General features: G+C 53.1%; 4 protein-coding genes across 4 annotated transcripts; 1 reads left to right on the top strand and 3 right to left on the bottom strand.

The window, feature by feature from the left end:
- Positions 1 to 11,469: 11,469 nt before the first annotated feature.
- CTRU02_200322 (uncharacterized protein) lies at positions 11,470 to 11,775 on the top strand (the record flags this gene model as incomplete). Its single annotated transcript, XM_036718323.1, has 1 exon — positions 11,470 to 11,775. The coding sequence occupies one exon, from the start codon at positions 11,470 to 11,472 to the stop codon at positions 11,773 to 11,775; it is 306 nt and encodes a 101-aa protein (XP_036589323.1).
- A 1,264-nt stretch (positions 11,776 to 13,039) lies between these two features.
- On the bottom strand, positions 13,040 to 15,340 carry CTRU02_200321 (pentafunctional arom; the record flags this gene model as incomplete). The annotated part of the gene is made up of 1 exon (XM_036718322.1): positions 13,040 to 15,340. The coding sequence occupies one exon, from the start codon at positions 15,338 to 15,340 to the stop codon at positions 13,040 to 13,042; it is 2,301 nt and encodes a 766-aa protein (XP_036589322.1).
- Positions 15,341 to 19,755: 4,415 nt separating this feature from the next.
- CTRU02_200320 (glyoxalase bleomycin resistance protein dioxygenase) lies at positions 19,756 to 20,118 on the bottom strand (the record flags this gene model as incomplete). The annotated part of the gene is made up of 1 exon (XM_036718321.1): positions 19,756 to 20,118. One exon carries the CDS (start codon positions 20,116 to 20,118, stop codon positions 19,756 to 19,758), a length of 363 nt encoding a protein of 120 aa, XP_036589321.1.
- A 697-nt stretch (positions 20,119 to 20,815) lies between these two features.
- CTRU02_200319 (MFS multidrug transporter) lies at positions 20,816 to 22,766 on the bottom strand (the record flags this gene model as incomplete). The annotated part of the gene is made up of 4 exons (XM_070203668.1): positions 20,816 to 21,766; positions 21,820 to 21,975; positions 22,028 to 22,460; positions 22,483 to 22,766. 4 exons carry the CDS (start codon positions 22,764 to 22,766, stop codon positions 20,816 to 20,818), a joined length of 1,824 nt encoding a protein of 607 aa, XP_070062250.1.
- Between the last annotated feature and the right edge of the window lie 437 nt (positions 22,767 to 23,203).

The following is a 23,203-nucleotide window of genomic DNA, read 5'->3' as shown; positions in this document are numbered from 1 at the left end:
AAGGTTCGAGTAGGTGTAACCGAAAGACTTGGAGTCGTTATAATACTCGGTACGGCACCGATAAACGTGGAGCGGTTGGTTCAAGCAAGCGGGCGGGCGTTGGCTATTTTGGAAAGCCAGTCCGTTCTTCACAACATGTCGGGGCAGGTTTAAGTCAGCCTACACGTCCTTCTTTAGAGTGTCGACTGAGGATGGTGAATGTGAATATTCGTGGTGAAAGTGCGGAAGCACAGGAACCAGAAAAAAATAGAAGCCGAGCTAACCAGACAGGATCGGGGACCGGTGAAGTTATGAAGTAGGTCAAGAAGGCAAAGAGGTTACCCTGCCTGGCCTAGTAGGTAAAATGATGACTGTCCTTCCCCCCGAGTGGTTGTCAGTGAGTAGACATGTGGAGGTGGCTAGTGTGGTCGACTAGGGTGTGTTCATCCCCCCAGTCACTCTGGCAGGCAGTTCGGATGCATCAAGCAGCAGGGGGCAGAAGGGAACAGTTACAGAACCAGGGGGGAAGAGATTGACCAGGAGGCCGAACCCAATCAAGGTTGTACAAAGGGTGCAGAAGAAATCAAAATAGAGCGCCAGCGGGTCGCAGAGTCGTAGAGTGCAGGTCAGGTACTGGGTGTGTTGGAGGAGGTAGCGGAGGGAGATGAGTGAATGAGTGAGTGAGGGTGAGTCGAGAGTGGGCAGCCAAAGAGACCGATGCAGAGGAGAGGAGCGGAGCCTGAGGAGAATGAGGAGGCCCAGCAAGAAAGGGCCGAGGGACTTGGAGGGAAGGGGGGAGGGGGCATGATGTTGGGGAAAGATGGGGCAAGCAGTACTAAGGTAGCGTGCATGCTGGGGTATGGGGGGTAACCAAGAGGCTTGTCTGGTTCTGTCAAAGGTCTCGATGCGACTGGGAACCAGGCTGGGGCTGCTAAGCTAGGATGATGCATCTTGACGCCCACAACCCCTTGTTCTTTTTCTTTCTCGTTGTCCCCCGGACAAATGACCCAGTCATCTACTACGATAGAGGGAGACGAGGAGGGGGGGATGAGAAAAAAAGAAAGAAAAGAATAGAAGAAAACAAAAGCAGAGTCCGCATAGGCACCCGTACCCGGGTACGCACACCCAGAGGGCTAGGTAAGGATATTCTCCCCCCTGCCCTACCCAACTTTTCTGCGCAATGTCCCCAGAAGTCCTCTAAAAGACAGGCGGCCATCAGTGAATCATATGGGCTCTGGAAGCGGCGAGGCTTACAGTTGGTCGATCCCCGTGTCCCCGTGGTCCAAAATGCCCAGAGGACCCGGCCGACCTAGCCCGATCCCGACTCGAGCACAATGTCTTGCAGAGCTTCCGACGACAGCGGGTGGCCAAGGCTTCGTCGTCAGGTTCTATCTACGTCGTACTCGCTCTCAGCAATGAAACAGAAAAAGACAAGAGTGCAATATAAAAAATCAGGGAGACGAGTCGGGCTTGTTGGCAAGGACACAAGCAGGCAAGGATAGGCCCAAGGACCAGCCCGTCACCGCTTAACTCACCCAACCTTCTTTCGTGTACCTAAAACAAGCTCTGCAATGCCGCAGAAGGCAAAAACACAACAAAAGAAAGGATGCTGCTGCTGTCAAGGCAGCCTGTCACTGCCAGAAATGAGCCAAAGACAAGACAGGACAGCCCGAGAAATTGCGCGAAGCTGACGACCTACTCCATACATGCCCACCGCGCATTACCTCCCTGTTCGAGACACACGGCTCGCTGCAGACTCGCGTGGCTAACAAACCCAAAGGTACCTGCTTTGTGGCGTCCCAGTCGTTTCTTCTTCCCCTCACACGATCCCATATACATGTGTACCCGTAGACGAGCCAGGGGTCCCGTTTGGATGGATGTGTGGAGTCCCGAGATGAGATGATGAGCCTGCTGTGCTGCTCGAAAAAGTAGTGCGTGCAAGTCGCGTCACTGTAGCCCACCGCTATGATTCAAGAGGGATGCAAGATAGACAGGTCACTCAGGCGGTAAGAACCTCGCCCGACGCACGATCCGCAAGACGGATACAGCGAGAGACATGTACTGATGATGCCGGTGCTGACGCTGACGCCCACGCGCCGATGCTAAGAAGAGAAGAGGTTCCCTCCCTCCCAGGACGGCACCAAACCTGGGAACAGGGCCGAGAGGGGTACATTTAGGCCGCGGTGGAATAAAAAAAAAGCTCAATGCTATGTAGAAGCTTCGCCGCGCCGTGGTGACATTGTGTGTGATGGAGCCCTATGGGAATTTTCTCGGTTTACTGGTACGACGGGATGGTCGCCTTGAGGAGAAAAACTGCCCTCTAGAATTGAATTTTTTTTTTTTTTTTAAACGCGCGCCCTTTTTTTTAATTTTCCTTTACGGATACTGGGTACGAAGGTAAAAAGTGTTGAATGGGAACATGGGCGGCAACTTAGAGCGGCGCCATGTTCTCTCTCAGGCTCGCGTCGCCGATATGAGACGGGGATTGTGGGCTGGAAAAAGATCTCCTGTGTGTGGGGAAAGGAAGAAGGAACAGGCCGAGAGAACTCCACTGTGGTGTTGCGGCACATCTTCTCCGTACCTACTCCCCTAGTTTACTCACTCACTCAGTCACTTGCTCACTCCTTGAGCCTTAATAGAGTCCGATAAGTTCAAGGAGCTAAACGGAAACTTCCAACTTCAAACCTCCCCCTCGTCCCTTCATATCAAGTAACTACCCGCATGCGGGCCTGGGTAACGCAACATGCAAGATGATATGCCAACATCACAGACAAGCACACCTCGAGGCGGTCAGCATATGGTAAGAGAGGAACGGAAGTTGGTGAAATCCCCGAAGTCGACGGACGGGTAGTTGCAGCACTTCCTGGCTCAGAGCAGCAGCTCAATATTGCCTGCCCCCCCTCCCTATACCCTATTCCCCGTTGATAGACGACCCTTTTGGTGCAATCAGGGACTGGTTAGGTCCGAGTTGGAGATGGACACATGGTCCTACATTCGGGTTCAATATAAATGCTAGATTTGATGTCGGCAACATCCCGGTGGGATGCGCCAAAGCTGCCAATACTGAGCGAAAGAAGAGAGAGAGAGAGGAGGGGAGGGAACCCCCAGCTCCAAGACCCAGGTCCCAGGACAACAGGAACAAGATTCAATGTCAAGCCCCTCCAGTATCACACTCACCCTGTTCCTTCTCTCGCTGGGGCAGAAAAAGACCCTGGTTCTTGTCCTTACCTTGTGTACAATGCGTTGGAGCTCAGCCCGGCCACCCACTGTCGATGGTAGCTTACAATGTTCCCCAATTTGCTCACCGTAATTGGGATTAATATCTTCCTCAAGGTCTCGACCACGCTGTACGCCGTAGGGCCTTCCCGGCTTGGAACTCCGCCGAGGCCGCCTGCTGGACCCTATACTTGTCTTTCTCCACAACGGCTGATAACCCTAAGGCACGCAACAGCCGTTCCGCCTGCAGCGCAACTGAACATGACTCTCCGATGGAGAACTCACTACATGAGCTCGTAAAGATGGGGCGTTTCTGGAAAACATCTACCCACATTTCATTGAATAACCTTTTGTGCTCATACATGCTCTCGGGAGTTGGGTAACTATACCAATCTACTTTGGCTTGCCAAACCACCCATCCGTGTTGGATATAGTTGTCCATGTTTGACAAGCTAATCAACACGTGGGTGGCAGAAGTCTCTGCCCGTCTTAATCATCTTTCCCCGCTAGCCCACGGCACCGGAAGCTTTAGGGGGTTCCAGCCAGGTCGACTTATCACATGGGAGACATGGAGTAGCATCGAGTCAAGGCCGACTCGAGTCAAAACAAGCAGCCCAGGCACGTTGTTGTCGGTCAAGTGCGACGATACCCTTCGAATGGAACTTCCGAGACCATGTTGTACTGCCCACTCCGCCACTGCAGAAACCTTGGTCATGTAAAGATACAAGGAACCCAGTGAATGGGCACCGAGCGGCATCCGTCGAGGCCGGTACTTGTCCCCCAGGTTACGTACATTGCATGCATGCACTTCCCCAGAACTGTCGGGCAGGCAAACTACTCTGACATTTGCTGGGCCGCGGCGACAAGAGTAGTTTCCGTCATCTGCCACAAGAAAAAGAAATATTAAGTGAAGGGCAGTATCAGCTGTTTTCTATGTAGTAAGGAGGTGAGACGAAAACTGTTTGGACCGCCATGTGGGATTTTTAAGACGAACTTGAACATGAACATCCCAAAATCACAAAGTGAAAAAGGGTGCCAAGGCGCCTGACATTAGTAGTAGTCAAGGTCAACGCCTCCCGCACATCGCCCCTCCCCCCCTCCCCCCAAGAAAAAACCTGGATGGGCATCGCTATGCTTTTCTTACAGCCCTAGATCCCCTCCCATCCCGCTAGGTATCGGCCTGTCTCGTCCTGCCTGTTACAGACAGTACACCCGGTTGAGCGCGCCGTTGAGCCCTGTGAGGTTGCTACAGTGGTACTACTTAACTCGCCAGCCCAGGTACTCACATGGGCAAGTTTGACGTCGAGGGACAAATGCGGATATCCGATTCTCGTTGTAGCGGAAAAGGGCCACGGGAAAGCGATGGAGTCCCCTGCCAGTTGCCCTCGCAGCTGGGTGCCAGACCATTGTATCGGACCCCGCAAGCCGGCACTCACCGGACCGCCAAGATCGGGCCATCTAATCAATCCATCGGTAGGGGTGCCCTTGGCCTAGGCCTGTCGTGCCTGGAACAGGTCATTTCGTCTTTGACATGGCTTCATACGGACTTGGGCATGACTCTGCTGCCGACGTTTGACACTTGACGCTTTAGTCCAAGGGCGTGAAGAAGACGTGTTTAATCTGCTTGTTCCACTCTAAAGAAATGACGTTAATCCCGAGGCCGAAATAAAAGGCCGAACCGTCAAAACATAACCTGTCCTTCACTGTCAGATGTCGAGGGTACAAAGGGACAATGGAGAGAAAAGGCTGCCGAGGCAAAAGAAGTCGGCGAGAAAGAAGAGAGAAGAAAGGAAATGCATGAGAAGCGACTCTCGGCAGAGCAAGATCAAAATCGGCACTGTAAACCGCCCTCCACGTTTAAGCATGACTCTGCCGTGGATGAAACTGTCATAAAGTACCGGGAACGAATGACGAGCATACCTAGGCCATGTCCGGTGCTGGCTCGTAAAGATTCCCTATTCTGAGCTGGTGGCATTTGGGCAACGCTGGCCCCGTTTCTTAGCTCGTGTGGTAGACGACATGGGATCGGATGAATGACTGAGGGAACGACAGAGAAAAAGAGACAGAGAATGCGTGTGCGTGTGTGGGTGCTGGAAAGGGGGGTAGTGATGACTGGGGACCCTGGGGAGCATGAAAGATGGGACGAAGGATCCTTGTTCGACCAAGTCTCTATGTAGTAGTAGTAGAGACTTACAATGTAGGGGAAGATGCGGGTCAAGGCCAGATGGGCGGTGGCGGGCCAGCCGGATATCAAACTCTCATCAACCGTCAAAAGGGCATCAGGGCGGCTGGACTCCTCGAGGTTTCGAGAGGCCACCTGTGGCAGGTGACATATTGTTCATCAAACCTGCACACTTGATTTTGTCTAGATGCCCAATAGGGCCGGACTCAAACGGCACACGCGGCTGCCGGCCGACTCTTTTCCTTTTTCCCCGCAAAACTATGTGGATGCCGACGCGGCTTGCTGCCGCTCTTTCTACTGTTCTTCCTCTTGGTCTTACTCATGCCTGTTGTTCTTGCTGAATGGGGACGTTTTCCTATTTTTGTTGCTGGGGGAAATGGAAGCATCCGAGGATGTTTATGTATATGTAGGATCGCGGCACAAGAGGAAGGGACGCTGTTGGGATCGACTGAGGATGTTGACTGAGTGGCTCCTGTCATCTGCAAGCTGTTTCTCAAAGAGGACTTTTAGCCCCGTCCCCTAGATAGCACCTGGCATAAAGCGTGTACTCTGGGTACTCAAGCCGTCAGTGACATGTCCATAGACGAGCTACAACATTATCGGATGCTGGCAGAAGCAATGACACCGACAACCTACGGCAACGATAACTTCGACAACCTTCTGCAGGCTGCCCGCCCAACCTCATTCCGTCTCCAAATACCTTCGCCATCCATTGAGGCACATTGTAACGGCCCCTCGAGATTCGCCCTGCTTTCCGAGCCGCGTCTATCGCATGAAGGAAGCTGAACCTCACCCGCTTCAATCCAACCCAACATGAACCACGAGGACACAATTGGTGTCTGCCCATCCCTCACCACGAACCAATGATGCCTCTGCCCATTTGCCATTGTCCATTCTTGCACCCATGCATTCTCACACCCTCATCGCTCGAGACCCTTCTTTCGGTCGCAGGTAATGATATGCCTTGACCCCGACACCAGCCTACTCTGGGGCGACCGCAGCACATGGCAACTAGATGCGGTGATTGCATGGCGATGATCCCGGTTTGCTAGCATTCAGTTTGCACCAGGGGCGGGCGGCTCGGAGCCAGAGATCCTGGAAGGGGCACGGCAGGCATCGGGCATCGGGCACACACAGGCACACACAGGCACACGCGACTGAGAGCAGGAGTAACATCAACAAACCATAACATCAGCATTTACAGGTGATGCGCCACACCAAGAGCCTCCGGCTGAAGGGGAGCGGGTAGTATGTCGATCGATGCGGAGAAGCTTTCTTCTTTTGCCTACCTGCTGGAGTAAGCCACCACGCTTGTTGTCAAGGCCGTCTTAACATCTGGGGGTTCCCACAGCGGTTCATTTACCTCCCAGGGCGATGACAAGGAAGTACTGGCAAGCGCAGCAAGCAACTCGACCATCCAAAACCTACCACCCGCTGCTTAGGCACAATGTAGTAGAGCTCGAACCCTCATGTTGGATTTGCTCGAAGATCATCCTTTCGTCATCAAGGACCATGACACCTGCTTCCTGCCGCTCGAATCAGAGCATGCTCGAAGCTGATTGATGACGTTAGCCACTTTCCTGTCAACCCGGACGCAAGCCACCCCGGTGCCACACCCGCTCCAAGGCGCCTGACAAAGTCGGTCAAAGCACTAGTCTGACCTGGCCTGTCTTCCCCAGATTCGGACTGCCCTTTCCATCAGCTACCACACTCTAGGTCCCCTATCGTAATAGCAAAGACTCGCTACCCTTGTGCTCCTTGAGACGCAAGAGCGCTTGGGAGACATGTCTCAATATGAACCCTGTTGGCGCCATCAAGTCGTCACAGTCGCCTCCCGATATATTGGTTGCCTCTCTATTGGCGCCAACATTCCCACTACTTCCAATAAAGCCCCCAGTTGTTGGCACAGGGCCGTTATGTTGTTTGATGGCCTGCTGCAAGGAGTCTCCACAAACTGGTGGGCACTTGGACGAACGACGACTCCAACAAAGCTACAAAGCCAGCGACCCAGAAATTTTGAAGTTACCGCGATGTTGGCATCTCCGAGCCCTCTCCACACCGGCCTTGAGCCTGGCTATGGCGGTTACGCCGAGTGACTTTCGTCGCAACTTTGGGCTCGGTTTTCGCAAGCTTCAACAAGAAAGAATAAGTGGCTGCCCCTGCAGGTGCACACCTGACTCCAGCGAACGATCCCCTACCGTACAGAGAGGGAGCAGTTCGCAGCTACCAGGTTCAGGAGCCCGGTACAAGACCCCGATGGTCGCCGGCGCAACAACATCCAAATAGGTCCTAGTTGCCATATTCCATCCCATACAAGTACGGATAATCAGATACATGCTATTTGTGCCGCTTCGCTTAAAGCACAGCTCTTGTGGCATGCATGCAGCCACGACGCCAGCCAGCTAGCCACTGATGTCGCGGTACCGATTCCACGCTACTGCACCGAGGCTAAAAGAACAACGGCCATGTTCTCCAATTTTGGGGGCCGCCCTCCATGCTCCCTTGTTGTCACACGAACGCGCGAGGCGATTGGAAAGAAGCAAGGTTTTGTACCAGATTTTATCTTACACGTGGTGGCTCCTGCAGCACAAGGAAGATGGTGGCTACCCAGACTTCTGACCTGCCGTTCTTAGTGACCCAGCTATGAGAAAAGCACTGTTCGAGGCGAGGTCACCAACCATTATTGGACTTCAGTCAAGACTCATTGCCGAGACAAACTTTCACTGTGCATTCCACCTCCTGTACCCCAACCGGCAGCGTGGATTCATTCTTCGAGAAGAACGATCCTCAGAACCACCCCCCTCAAGAGTTTGGCTCTGTGGCACGCATGTTGGTACCGTTAAAACTCCGACATCCAACGATGGCGAGGAAGCAGGAAAAAGTTTCCTCAAAACTGGTGTACCAAGATCGAGTGCCGGAGATCCCTATTCACATTCCGCGTCGCCGCTGGCTGCTCTCTCCCAATGCCAATACCTCTGCCGTCGTTACATTACCGAGTCTTGACCGCCACGCGTGGGTCTCAGGCGTCGCACGTAACAGTCCAGTTGGCGCTGGTCAAGTGAAAGTCTGCTTTGAACCGCCGGTTTCGGCTCCGGAGTCATCCAATCTCAGTTGCATAAACCCGCATCTAATTTCTCAACCTGCGGGATCCTCATCAAAGTAGCTCGGTGACTTCTGTACCAGCCCGAGGCTCTGACATGGTTTTGTCAAACACGTTAGCATCCTAACGAAGCGTTACAATGTGACGGAAAAGAAATAAGAAGTCCTGTGCCGCCAAGGAACGACCGACCTCTGACGTCCACAACTGCCGCAACCCGAGCAGAAGACTACCGCCATGGTTGATACCACAACTACCCTGTCGTTATCACAAAGACATTCGGTGACACGGTATCAGCTGATGTGACCTACCGTTCTCATCGACTTGCCAGCCCTTTTGGTATGTACTGACGATCCCCACACCGGCTCACAATCCGAGGAGATCTATATGACTGCTACTTATTGACCCAGCATTACGCATCGGCGGCCCATTGTCTCACGGTTTCTAACACAGCCGGTCCGTCGGGAACATCAAACAGGATGGCTTTTGATGGTGCGGCAAAGCTCGGAGTGTCCTAGGCGGCGCAATAACGTGTCTCCGAATCGAGGGCAAAATGAGAGGTTGTCGGTTAATATATATCATACAAGCACTAGATCCGAAAGGGTATTCATCCATAACAGGTGCATGCGCATTTTACGATACCAGGCTCGAAGAAGCATTGTAGCCAGCCCAAACCCTCGCCAGTGGCGCCTGGGGCCATGTTCTGGCCGCCTTTTCGCTCGTTCATTATCTCGATGTGCATGGCTGACGGCTTTGCATTCATTTGTCGTGCCGAGTTCTCCATACCAAGGAAGATGCAGCCAGCCATGTGGAAGATAGGTGGTGCACTGACTGTCATCCCCAAACTGCCGGACAGGATCGGAATTTGAGCAACAGAGTAAGCCGTGCCCTGGCTTCGCAGCTTGTCTTTCACGCACGCTCAGCAGTTCAAGGACGGTCAATGATCCTGAACGGAATATTAGACACAGGCACGAATATTATGACGGGCTCTTACACATGTTCTTAGGAGCCCTTGCATATCTCGTTTAAGCTTATGGGCGGCTAGGAGCGAACCCGTCCCACAGACTTTCAATATTGAGAAACTCGCACATCCGGCCTAAGGGCTCCTCCAACCGTACCAATCATCCTGATGGCCCGTACAAGAATTGGAGAAGTTGGAGACGACACCCACCACCATCTGAGTCAAGACCGTCTTCCGAGGCTGGGAACAAGAGGGTTCCCAATGATAATGACTCCGCTGGAAAGGCCCTCTCCACACTCCTCCGCAAATCCACCAGCAACACCACCTTCACTTCTGCAGGTCTCAAACCCTCACTTTGTACAGACTACCTGATTTTACACGTGTGCCCCGCAACACCTGACCATCGAGAAATGCCGGCCCGATACGCCACTCACTATGGCAGGCCTCAGACCCAAAGGGACATACACGGGAGTAAGTGTCCCGTTCGACGACTACATCTCGCGGTCATCTATAGCGAATAGCGAGCCGTGTTGCCAACCTTTACTAGCCGTCTTTTGCGTCTCCTGTTCAAGACACATCAATGAACATATTGATTCCAGAGCCGGCAGTTCAGTCCAAAGCAACATGCCACTTCTCGTCTGCCCTTAATAAATTCATCCAACATCAGCTGGTTAATACACCACTCAATTCGGATGCCACGCGGATTATGATATTTATTTTGGCCAAGTAAGATGATACTTCTTTCAAGGTATGAGGGGGTGATTCAGCGAACTAGTTGTAGCCTTGTCAATGTATTGTGGCACTGAAAGGCCATGCTTCGCTTCACCACTCGGCCAAGCTCTTTGCGTTCAAGCGGATTACACAACAGTCGAACCTGCATACACATATGCATCATGCTGGTTTCCTTTGCAGAAACCTCTTGATCAATGTTCTGAGGAACTTGCCTAACCCTACTTTTTGCCCTGCAACGCACTACTTTCTGGTTACCACTATGAGGGCCACGTTTTTGCGGGAGGGACGTACTTCTCTGGCATCACACATGAAGCAGACACCATAATACCTCTCATTTCCAAGCAAGCTCACGACTCGTATGACATTGCATTCATAATCACTCGTTCCTGTCGTTATCCTTGCTACAAATCTCAGACCACCCCGAGTATTCCGAACTGTCTCTGGCATCATCACTAAACAATGCTGAAAGCGCAGACGGCTTCCCTCCGTCTTCCCGAATACCAATTCCATCGCTATTTCCCATTTATCGTTAGGAGCCCAAATAGCACATCAAGTCAGCCCAACCGAACTGTCCAGGGGCGGCCTGACCTTGCTCCCGCCCTTGCATGAAGAGGCTTCTCCCTTTGGGGAAGCTTGCTATACACGTCACCCATTCAAACTAGATAAAGTTGTTCTCCTAGGCGGCCCGAGCTGGCGCCTGTCACCCGTTCCTTATGCCGCTATCTTCCAGCTGGCATGGCTTGGCCAGGCAGTGAGAATCGAGCCATATTCGCCTGGTGGCTGAGGATCCTTTGGCAATATTACAACCTCTACTGTGGTTCTCAGACGCGGGGCGTCGAGGTCAGCAGGAAGCTCAGCGTTGTTCACATACTCTCACGTTAACAGCGCCGTCAATCTTCCAATTGTGAGCGTCCCTTGCCCAACAGATAAGATACTTGGCCAACGGCGCGGGCACCCGACGAGGCACAAAATAATCTCCGTCAACCATGCTCTAAGCCACGGAAGCAAGCAGAGCGAACTGTAATAAGTCTTTACGGCTGATGAAGATATCAGTCAGCCCGGTGATGGATACGGGTTGGCCAAAAAGTACCGCTCGGCTTCTTCGCAGATTCCCGCTCACCAGCCTGTCGCCGTTCCTTTTTGTGAACATCTCCTGGGTTTTGCCAAATCAGGCGCCGCCACAAACGTGACCGACATCCCCAATATTACCCTCTCATGACCGGCAACCTCCATCTTGGTGAAAGTTAATATCATAATTATGTCAGTCACGTTGCACAATATCGGCTTTGACGATGCTACGTTATGGGCCGAGATGGATGCGAAGATCACGACATTTCGAGATCTCTGCAGGAGGCGCGGCTTACGTCCTTCACCACCCCCCTCAACTGCCAGGGCGCAGCTCATTACCCAGAGGAGGACCGACTCATCAACATTCACATGTGCTGGGGTCAGACCTTGGAAGCGGGAAGCGCTCAGGCATTCTCGTCCTCCGCGAGGACCCTGGAGCTATCTTACTTTGGCAGAAATTACGATGTACAAGCCTATGAGAGTCCAAGGCGTCACCATTGCAGTGTAGACCTCGAAACCCTGAATTCGCCACCGGCTTGAAGAGGAGAAAAAGCTCCACATGACTGGCAAGGCTCTTCGCCCGGCTTGCCGTACGCCTCACCGTACAGGGCTATCCATAATCCATAATATATAAAGGTCACAGCAGGGCTCGCATAGACGCCTTGACTCAGTGTCCGGTGAGATTCGAGCAGGGATTTTAACACTACGTTTTTAAGTCATGTAATCAACATACTTTCCGTATCCCATACTGGAGCAATAATCAATGTAAAAAGAGAGCTCTATATATAGAGACTAATCGGCCGTTGCTGCTACTGCTGCTGCTGCTGCTGCTGCCGCCTGTCTTGAGGGGGAAAAAAAAAAAAAAGAAGAAGTATCCATATAATGGAAAAGAAGACAAAGAAAACATTTGAAAAGAGACGGGAGGTTCCAAAGTCTGGTTTGCCTCACGCGCATATGAACTAGATGGGAACTAGATCTTGTAAATGCTCTCCACAAATCGTCGCCCAATACCCTTCCCCGGAATAAACGCCGTACATGCAAATGGGTCTCTTCTCTCCTTCTCTTTCCTTTCGCATTCACCGCCACCGCCATCACCCCGGCGAACTCTTGAGGAAAGAAGAAAAAACAAAAGAGGGAAAAAGGAACAGCCAAAATGTCTCATCGGGGCCCCATTTCCGTTACTCTCCTCCCCATCACCCCCCCCCCCCCCCCCCTCCATGCTTGTTCAGCGGCCTCTCAGTATACCTCCACTCCGCGTTTTCTGAGCCCTGGTATCGGAAATGACATGGTGGGCCTCGGCAAACTGCTCCCCGCTCCCCGCCCCCGGTCCCCCCCTCCCCCGGTCTTTTCATGTCGAGAGAGAGGGAGACCGTCGTGGAAATGCAGCTTCGAGAATGGTTCGCTTTCTGCTCCCTCCGTTCTCCGCACTGGGGTAGGTGTGGCGGCCGATAGTGTGCCTTGGCTGCCGTGGACGAAGGAAAAAGCCCACAAGGGCTCCGCGTGGGCCTAGCCGCCTTTGGGTGACCTGGAGCTTCCATGGGCGGCGTCCTTCGTCGCTCTTGGTTGGCCGGGAGTGGCTGCCGCTTTGTATTACGTGAAATGTCAGGTTTTGCTAGCAGCGTGCCAATGAAATGAGGCTGTAACTTTGTGTGTTTGGATATCCGTGTCGCAGTGAGTCTTATCCGGCACTCGATGGAAAGAGAGAGAAAGATATCATGTCCGCCTGGTTGATGTGCGTGATGTTGCGAAAAGCTTTTTTGTCTAAGTTTGATACTTTCAAGAGTTTTGACTCTGCCAACCGTGCTCAGAACAGACTCCTGCCGCTCGCCAACCTGACAAAGCTGTAGGGTACGTTCTGGCCGACCAGCAACCTCAGGGTTTCAACCGTGGTGAAGGCGGCCGTATCAGCACTACCATAGGCGGAGAAGCCGGCCTGCTGGGCTATGATGCCTGGATCTCCCCCTTTTCTGGCGCCTGCAGCATCGGCGAGATCAAGGAAGACTTTCTTGAAGTTCGGATTTCCACTGCCATTCGTGCCAAAAACGCGGACAAGCATCCCGACGAGATTACTCTTATCCGCCCCAAGGGCCGAGACGATTAGGAAAGGGGCCGCATCATTGCCAACCGCTTGCACTTTCTTGAGGCTTTCAAGGCTGTTGAACGGTTCGATGACTGGTCCATCCCGAGCCAATGCTGGTGGTGTCCGGAATCCAACGGTATATATCTTGCCGATGTGAAGAGCCTTGAGAGCATACATTACTGATGCCGCATCGTCACCTGATGACGCAAGGACGACAGCTGTCCGGCCAAAGTACGCCGAAGGTGCCATGTCCCTTGTTAACGTACTAATAATGCCTCGCCAGCTGGCATTATCCAGTATCAGAGATGTATTGGGCGACAAGCTGGATATGCTGGAACCGAGATGGCCAAAGGAATCATGATGTCCGTGACGTGGGCTCGATGGTATAGAAGGAGGCGCTGATGAAGCTGACGATGAAGATCCCGATTTAACAATGATCGTGTCAACGGTCCCGATGAGCCGAGCGGCCTCGGTCAACTCCGGGCCCTTCCCGCCATTAAGCGATGCAAAGAACGAGCTGTGTCTCAGCAAGTTACTCCACGACACCGGGGGGCTAAGGTAGGCGCCGCCAAAATTCTTTTGGTTGCACCAGGCCTCCATGCTTTGGAAGTTGTTGGGCAAGCGCTCCACGACAGCGAAGTGATGAGGGAGCCCAAGCTCGTTGAAGCACTTTTCATAGAAAGGTGCTTGGGGCGTAGAACTTCGAAACGCTGGAGTGGTAATGCCGTATATGCTCTTCTTTGGAAGTTGGCCCAGAAGGGCCAGCGCGGCGTTGATTTCCGAGGCACTCATCTGGCCAGGGGCTGCCACGATGGGCAGCAGCGGATGGGTGATGGGAGTGAAGACCCTGTTGAGCGTGCGAGAGAACTGGCCCGTTTCCCCCATGTTGACCCCAGAGAATGGCGGAGAGTTTGGGTAGTCTGCCCTCATCTTCGAGCGGAAGTACTCCAACTCGAAGTTTTCGTTGTGGTCATTGATGATTGCGATCATCTTGATTATATCAGCGTATTTGCTTGATTCCACATATACTTGCTCTGCATGCGAAGAGGGCCACTTGAAAGTGCCAGAGAAGTCATGGAACGCGGACATGATTTGGCTGCTGCCTTTCTGTTCGTAGAGCCTCTTCCGGATGGCCTCGGGTAGCCAAAGTTCAACGTCAATGTATTCAACACCCCATTGAATGGCACGGTACAGGTACTCGTAGTATAGATCAGGGTTCTCCATTGGGAAGCGACCATTTTCTCTCGTACATCTTGTCGTGAAGATGATTGGAAGTTCTGTCCGTTGACGCAAGAGCATTAGCTGCTCTCCAACGTAGCTCAAGCTCGGGATAGCAGAGTAAGTGCCATCGCCAAGTGGTTCCTTCAGAAGATCGACACGAATCTCCACGGCATCTGCGCCAACGGTGAGAATGTCTATGTTTGGCAGTGCCGTGCTGACATCGGGAAACGTTGTGGAAATGAAGTATGTCCTCGGCTTCGACATCAACGTTTCGTGATGATTGATCTGCCCCAAAGTGAAGGATATGAACCTTGAGAGATCTCGACGGAAGAACGGAGCTTCTGTGTACAGAAACTCGTAGTCGCACTCAGCGGAGAGAAAGACGTCGGGCGGCATGCCCAGATTGACACAGTGAGCGTTGATGGCTACCACGAGCTCCTTGTCGCGGGATGCAATATCACCCTTGGCAAGTTCTGCTGGTACGCCGACCACAAGTCCCTGGTCCGCAGCGGTGACCTCTCGGAGGGCAGAGCGGATCGCGAAGGGCTTTCCCAATACATCGGCAAAGACTGATACGATCTTGTCTTGGCCGGAACCATACGTGATGACCACGATCCTCGAGTCCCCTCGTTGAGGGGCACTTCCAAATCTGGTACCGTTCGCGACGGCAGGGCTTGAATTTCGATCAACATCCATCTCAGCATCGTGAATTCCAGACCCGTTGGTGCTTCGTGGGCGCGCCGGAGTCGGCCCAGCCCCTAGCTGGTGCACTGATGCCATACCGATCGTCGAAGACCCGTTCATTTCAAGTTGAGAGAACTGAGCAGTCACACCAGGGACGGCAGGCTGAGGTGTGGGATTCGAACCGAAGCCACGATAAACCGCTCCCTCCCCTTCTCCTCCTTCAAAGTAACCTGGATAGTCGTAAGGAAGTATGGTGCCGGTAGGTGTGGTTATTATTGTCGAGTATGTCGAGCCAGAGTCCCATGACAAGACGAACTGATGTTACAAACAGGATTATGGCAGTCCGCAAAACGAATGGAAGCAGACTCAGGGGGCCACAGCGGGGATAGACGGTGTAGTATGGTTGAGAAGGGAAAGCAGAGCCAAGGAGCGTCAGGTGATTTGATGGTGTCAGAAATATGCGCCGGGAAGAGGAAGCCGGTGGGGGTCGTCGTGAGGCTGCCGCATAGGATGCCTCCTCAAGATCTGGGGCGCGATGTGCGCTGCGCGAAACTCGGGGGAGACTGATAAGGACAAGACAAGTCCTTGGGGGGGCCTTTGGAGAGTGCGATGACGATGGGAAGGGCCCTATCAACCGTGCTGTTGGGGCCAGGTACTTTCTTCCACCAATTCGCGTGGGGCTTTGAGATGTCTCAATGCAGGATTAGGAGCTCGCGATCCCAAGGGTGGGCAGGCTCGTCTAATTGAAGCGCAGGCGGGTTGGGCTGCGTGCCAACTATGTGCGTGACAGAAATCTCGATTGAAGCTCTGGCGATGGTCCTCCGGGGGCCAGTCGCATGTGGCACGCGAGTCGGGCCGTGGGGGAGTTTTGTGTCAGGACGATCAAGACCAAAAGGACAGAGCTCAGACGGAGGACTAGGTATCCGTCGAGGGGGGAGTGTTTGTGTGGACGTTATCGCAATATGAAGAGGAGTTGAGACGAACCGGCCGATGTCACGGGAAGGACAGGGCCACCAGGCAGGTCTAGGTTTGGCGGGAAAGGGACTATATTCACCGAGCAGGGAGTTGGCGAGGCGGCGGCGGCGGTGGCTTTCGGGACAGAATGGCGTCGTGAGTAGGGATGGGCAATGTATTGGCTCGTCCCTCATCAGTTTGTCTGGTCTAGGGGCGTATGGGCCGAACCAGAACGTGGAGATCCCTGACGGAACAAGGCAATATGGAGGAACGATAATACTAAGATGACAGGCCTATGAACTGAACAGGCGGGACGCGTGGTTGTGACGGTAAAGCCGGCCGGGACGATGAGCAATGAACAATCTGCTGGCCGTCGTTGGTGGAGGAGACGGAAAGATTGATGGAAGTTGGGGACGACGAATTGTTCCACCACAGACGCTGCGTTCCACCGAGTTGCTTGACAGAGCCAGAAAGGGTGGTAGAGGGGCAAGCCGAATTTCTTGGCATGGGGCAAGGCCTGGGACGGAGCTTTGCAGGCGCGGGTGCTGCACGTCTCTGGAGCCTTGCCAGGGGTCTTGGCCCCGAGGAAGAGCTTTCTGCTGGCTTACCAGACTGCTGAAGGCTTGGGGCCGCAGGAGGAAAAGCTTGGATCTTGGTGCTGGGTGAGCGAAGTTTGGGAATTAGTCGTGCCGATGTTCCTGATGGCCCGGAAGGAACGCCGTAACAAGGTACCTCTTACTACGAAGGTTATGGGGGCCCCCTGGGGCTAGGTTGGAGATTGGGAATACGGTCCAACGATAATCTACCCCAGATGGGATCAGTGCTTCTTGGTCTGTCGTACCGGAAAATCTCTTTCCTTTCTTTCTGTAAGAATATGGTGCCTGGAAGTCTTCAATTGCGTCCAGTCGTTGAAGAAGAAAGTAAAGGAGAGACAGAGAGAGAGGGTGAGTTAGAGGAGAGGAAAAATAACCCTACAGTTCAAGACGCAGAGAGAGACAGTCACAGGTGGATGGAAGGACGTTGATTGCAAACACCACAAAGCTGGAGATGCGGGACCCGACTGATAGTGGACTTGGGCGTGCCAGATGGTGGGGTAAATGGGGAAAGCATGGGGAGTGGCATCCCCTGTGGCCCCTTACGGTGCAGCTGCCTGGGGTGTTTCTCTTGGAGACTTGGGGGGACTGGAGGGGCCAACGGGGGTCGCGGTCGCCGCAAAGATTTGCCGCATTTTCCCTATTTCCGGGATTTGGACGACCGAGATTATCCGCCAATAACAGCGTCTTCTAGCCACGCCATTCGGGACGACTTGGCACCGTTAGCGTGCCGCTGGGAGGGAAACTCCTGTCCAAGGTCAAGGATTCAGAATTCCCTCCACACACACACATACACATCTCATACCACACAACAAACATACAAGTCCTTCTCCCTAGACACTGAACTTACCTACTGTGTGCTTCCATTTGCCATCATCAGCTCCGCCCAGCCCAGCCGAATCCAGCTGCCCCAGCCCTCACTTACCTGCCTCGCTCAAATCACAGTCTCACCTCAACCCGCCAACTACCTGATCAGCACACCACTATGCACCAATAACCACTTTAACCCGTCTTGGCTCTCCCAGTAGTGCATGACATTACATTGGGTCAATCAATTCTACAGGTCACCACCAAAGTACATGCCATGATTACTTTGTCGGCATTATCAACTCGCATACGGATAGAGGATACAGTAAACCCTCTCGCTCGCCCACGATGTGTGGTTGCAGCCGAACGTAGCAGAGATCTTCCGGCACCCGTATCACTGCTGCGTGAATGCCAATGCTACCTTATGCCTTAGCCTGAAAGACGTGTACTTACACAACTCCTCGGCCAAATCTTCCTCAGAAATCTCTTGGTTACATGCGAAACATGTTACCTAACTCTTCGTTGAAAAGTGCTCCACCATATGGACCACCTCGTGAAACAATAATTGCTCACAGGGGGAGAAGGCTTACGCTCCTGCTCCTACTCATCGAGTCATACCTCATCAATGTGTCAAAAATCATTTCGGCAACCTTGTGCTGTTTCCCCGTCCCCAAACTTGATCAGAGAGATGTCGCTCTCTCGGGGAACCCAAAGAGGAAACATTGATCGGCAAATTTATGATTGGACACCGACTCGGCGCCCCGAAATGCGACAACTCGGGGATCGACCTGGCCTTTCCCATGCTCTTCACCACCATGCAGATAGCCGTTTCTTCTGGAAGCCCACAAGCTTGTAGATGGCTACAGACGGAGAAAGTCCGGCGTCGTCATTTCATACATCCAGAGCCATGTCCACGCAAGACCAAGTACGACGAAACGTCCTAACTTAATGCTCCAGAATTATCCTTAACCACAGCCCACCCTGTCGGGTTCAGGATCGGGTCCGCATCGTGAACCCTCCGTCTACTGCCTTCTTATCCCGCGAGCACTGCAACCGGCATAGCCGCTGCTGCAGATGCCAACATGCGCTCGGAGAAAAAGCCCTACCACACACAAGCTTATTTGTCCACACAACAATCGTACATCGACCGGTCTGGTCTTCTGTAATGGCAGTGACTCCGAGAGGTCCATTGATGAGCAAGGGTGGAGCTGGTCCAAACTTCGAAGACCCAACTCCCCCCCTTTGATTCGCAATATTTTCCTCAAACTGACACATTTACGGGCGACCAAATTGTTTATGTGGACTTCATAATATGCTATCTCGAAGGCAATTCGTGGATCTCGTTGTGACATCCCCCGAATCCAGCTAGGGTGGAACGATAAATCGACCGTCACCTCATCTTAATCCTACCAAAGCGAAGACAAACTGTTAGGTCCAGTCTTTGGTTTTCAAGTCATCGACTTTGGCGGTCCATTTTCGCAAACAAATCTTTTTGCAATCAATCGGAAGCATATCACAACCCACGCCAAGCATGGCTCATTGGTGCAGAATCATATCACGCCGGAATCTCAGGATCAACTGCCTTCGTTGGTGGAGAAACATGCATTCGCCGTAAAAGGTGGAGCGGATTCTTCGTGTTTCACCGCTTCAGACGTATGCCAAGGTTCCAGAGCGCAGAACATAAAAAGGGAAGCAGATCAGTCCGTCCCGTCTAGGTCAACTCACCAACCGACATGCACGAGTGCCAAGGACGAAACGGCCCGGATAGGCTGAATGCACACGCCCAGAACGTCACGGAGCTCTACATCGAGATGTGAATTCGCAAGCGAAGGAGGGCTAAACCAACACAACGCCACGCGATGAAGCCATTTGGAAGAAAGATGATATCGATAAGGATTAAACGCCAACGACGGGAGAAGCACATTGGATGCTAAAGGAGCCGGCTAAAACGATCTGCTTCGGAATCCGGACCCGGCATTCAACGAGAGCTAATTCTGAGCCCAAATGCCGACCATATTGCCCTCGCAATCGATGAACCGGGAAAAGAAACCCATTCCATTTCCAATCGCAGTTTTCGGCCTAGACATGACACCAACGAGTCAATCTAACTCGTTCTTGCAACTGGTTGGGAATATAATTTGAGGGGGTTCCTGGGGGATACGGATGACCTATCCATCCCACTTACACATGAAGCTTCCCGCCGAAGCTTTTAACCTCACCCAGCGTCTCCTCAATGCTGCGGACGCAGAAGGTCGGTAGCAAGGGCATTCGTTCCGGCCTCTCCTTGTCATAATTGACGATTTGGTTTCCCTCCTTCATGAGAAGGAACCCCCCATGGAGCTCGCCCTTGTTGAAGAAGTGTACCGTCTTGACCCATGGCGTCGGCGACGGCATGCTGGTCTCAGCACACTCCCAGCCCAGCACCGCCGTGTAGAATTTGGCTGCACGAGCCGCGTCGGCGACGGGGATCTCCAGCCAGCACATCTGCCCGTATGGGTTGTCGACCGGGGCTGCGGTCCCGTCTTTCGCGTCGTTGGAAGACATGTCAATGACTTGAGAAGGTGAATTTGATGTGATATGTGAGATAGATATTCTTGAAAAGTCTGTAAAACAAATGTGTGAATTGTCCCTCCGAATGAACATGAATATGATATTGAGGGTAAACCAACCTCATTATAAGCTTCATTGTCGCTGTTCGCGCTCCCCTAGCTAGGGATCTTTTAAACTCTCAGCCGCAAGCCTATATATCGAAATGTCTCGCTTCAAGCGTCGTGAGAGGGCCTGTTGCCTGAAGCCAAGATGAAGCCACCAAGCCACAGCAGGTATGGAGATTCACATGACTACGTGTTTCCCTCGCGTTGCTGATGGTGATTACTGATACCTCCGAGAGAACGATAATGTCTTTTTCCCCAATCTTGGACGCGTCTATATGCCATTGCACTTAAGTCGGGCTTTCTTACGGATGCGAGCTTGAGCTCCTGCCTTTACATACTCTTATTGTCCATTCCCTCGAGGTGGGGAATGTCATGAAGCAGTTATTCTACGATGGAAAAAAAAGAAATATATACAAATTCAGTATACAAGGCTTTGTGCCGAGAAGATAATAAAGACAATACGGTCAGATGAAAGACAGAAAAGGACGATGATGCTGAACCCCAATACCATCTAATGCCGAGTGCGCCAACAAAAGCACTTTTCCGCCTCCAAGGACCACATTGGAAGACATATCTTGTCCTTGTCCTTATGCCTCCCCAACACCCTCATTTTCCATGAGCCTCGCTCTCGCCTCTGTCTCGTCGTCCGCTTCGTTGGCACCGACAGGACTGGTCCAGCCCGTGCTGGCTTGTATGACAATCGCAACGACAGCCAACGCGGCAGCGGCCTGCCACGTGCCTCTCGAGGCACCAGCGTACCGCTCCACCGCGATGGCATGCTCAATGGGCTTCAAACCTCCGTTAAACATCAATGCCGGGCTGCCAATGAGCCTGGAAATCAACTCTTCCCGGCCCACGCTAAGATGTCCGCCGTCAAGCTTGGTGAAGCTCTCAACTAGCCCGGAGCGCAAGAGGCGGTAGAACACGCCGCCGCCGATGGCCGTTCCAAAACTGCCGCCGAATCCGCGGAACGTGCCGAGCAGGCTCGACGAGATGAAGTGCTCCTCCGGGTCGCTCAGGTGCAACAGGTGCGCGAGGGTGTAATTCAGAGTCGCGCCCGTGGCCAGTCCATTCAGCACCACGGCCAGGATAAACGTCCAGAAGGGTGCGTCGACGGTGCCGACCAGGGACAGTCCAAACATTGTCGCCGCGAAGCACGAGAGCGCAATAATCGACGGCAGCCAGAAGGCGCCGCTGCGGCGGATATGTAGCCAGCCCACAATCAGCCCGCCGGACCCGAAGCCGATGTTTGTCGGGATGAGGATGGAGCCGGCCACGGCGGGTGCGTAGCCCCTGACGGCTAGCACGAATATAGGCGTGTAGTACAGCAGGGTCCAGCGGATGGACATGAAGAAAAGCTGGGCGATGCAAGAGAGGAGGACGCCGCGGGAGGAAAGGATGGTGATGGGGATTATGGGGTCGGTGGCGACTTTGAACTCGATTGTAATGAAAACGACGAGGCCCAGGGCCGAAAGAAGGAGAGGGAGCCATTGGATGTCCCCTGAGAGTCCGTAAAGGAATAGTGAGATTGTGACAACCTGGGGAAGTTTAGTCCTGTTCGAAATGGGGGTATGCTTGGAGATGTTCTTACAAGCATAAAGGCACCTGCGTAGTCAATACGGGCCAACTTGTTTGAAACAGACCTGCCCTTCGTTTCCTCGTCTGGACTGATAGACTTGGGAATGCTCAGGAAGGCGCCGAGGCCGGCGAGGATGCCGATAGGCGTCTGGGCTCCGAAAAGCGCTCTCTGCATCGACGTTAGTTGCAGGACATCAATGGCGTGTAAAGAAAGAACGAACCCATCCGATGACTGGCAGAAGAGCTCCGTATACAACGGCACCGAACGACAAGCCGATTGTGAAGCCAGCATTCACCAGGCCGACAAAAACACCCCGTCTCTTCTTGCTAACCAGCTCCAGCACCAGAATGACGGACAGAGTCATGATTCCAGCGCCGCCCATTCCAGTCACTATCCTTCCAAAGATGAGAACCCAGAAGGAATGCGCCGTCGCCGTGATGACGCCTCCGACAGCGAAGCAGCCACCGAGGGGCATCACCAGGTTCCGGGGCGGAAAGATGGTAGCCAGGCGCCCTATCAAAGGGGCCAGCGACGCCATGCTTATCAGATAAGAGCTGGTAAACCACATTGCACCTTCGTATGCCTTCAGCTCCTCGGCGATGACGGACTGCGTCATCGTCATGCCCGAGGTGTTGGACGCTGTCGAGGGTGAGCTTAACGACCTAATACATCCACGAGTTTCGAGCTATTGACAAACCTTGAAGGAAGATGAGCATCCAGACACTAAGAATAAGAACAAAGGCTCTCGCGGAACTGATAGATTGCTTGGGCTTGTCAGATTCCTCATCGTCCGAGCCCGGGTCTCGTCGGCTGCCGGCCGGCGATCCGTCCCGGAGCGTCCGAGAGCTGGTCTCGGAGTTCAACAGTGTCGTCGTCTCCGTGGGGATGACATCTTCATGGATTATCTCGGAATCTGCATCCGCATTCTGCCTTCTCCGGGCTTGTGGTTCTTCCGCCATGTTGAAGCACTCGGCCAAAAAAACGCAGTTATCTCGGGTGTAGTGTTGGGAAGCTCGGCGATCTCATCCAGAAGCTTTGGTGGGGTTAAGGAACTCGCAACGGGACAGCGTAGAATCAGAACTATGAATGAGATGATGACTTCCGTCAAGAGTCGCACTAATCAGCCGGTCACATGAGTCTCTTGAAGCCGCCATGTGTCTGCTAGTATGCTATTACTAGTGTCGCATGGGTTGAGGTCCTTTTTATCTCGGTGCTTGGTAATCTAGTCGAGTCCCTTGCTTATTTCAGTAGCTTAAACGTCAGTTGGGCGCAATCGTTAACAAGGCCCGCCTGGGTGGAACGGCTGCCCCGCTTTACCGGTGACGGCTTGAAAATGCTTCCGCCCAATCATCTCACTGGTCGATGAAGAGGCCAACCTAACTCGGCATGGAGTATA

Source organism: Colletotrichum truncatum, assembly GCF_014235925.2.
Source record: "Colletotrichum truncatum strain CMES1059 chromosome Unknown Contig_0001, whole genome shotgun sequence".
Taxonomy (NCBI): Eukaryota; Fungi; Ascomycota; class Sordariomycetes; order Glomerellales; family Glomerellaceae; genus Colletotrichum; species Colletotrichum truncatum.
This window is presented reverse-complemented; position numbering and strand designations above follow the sequence as displayed.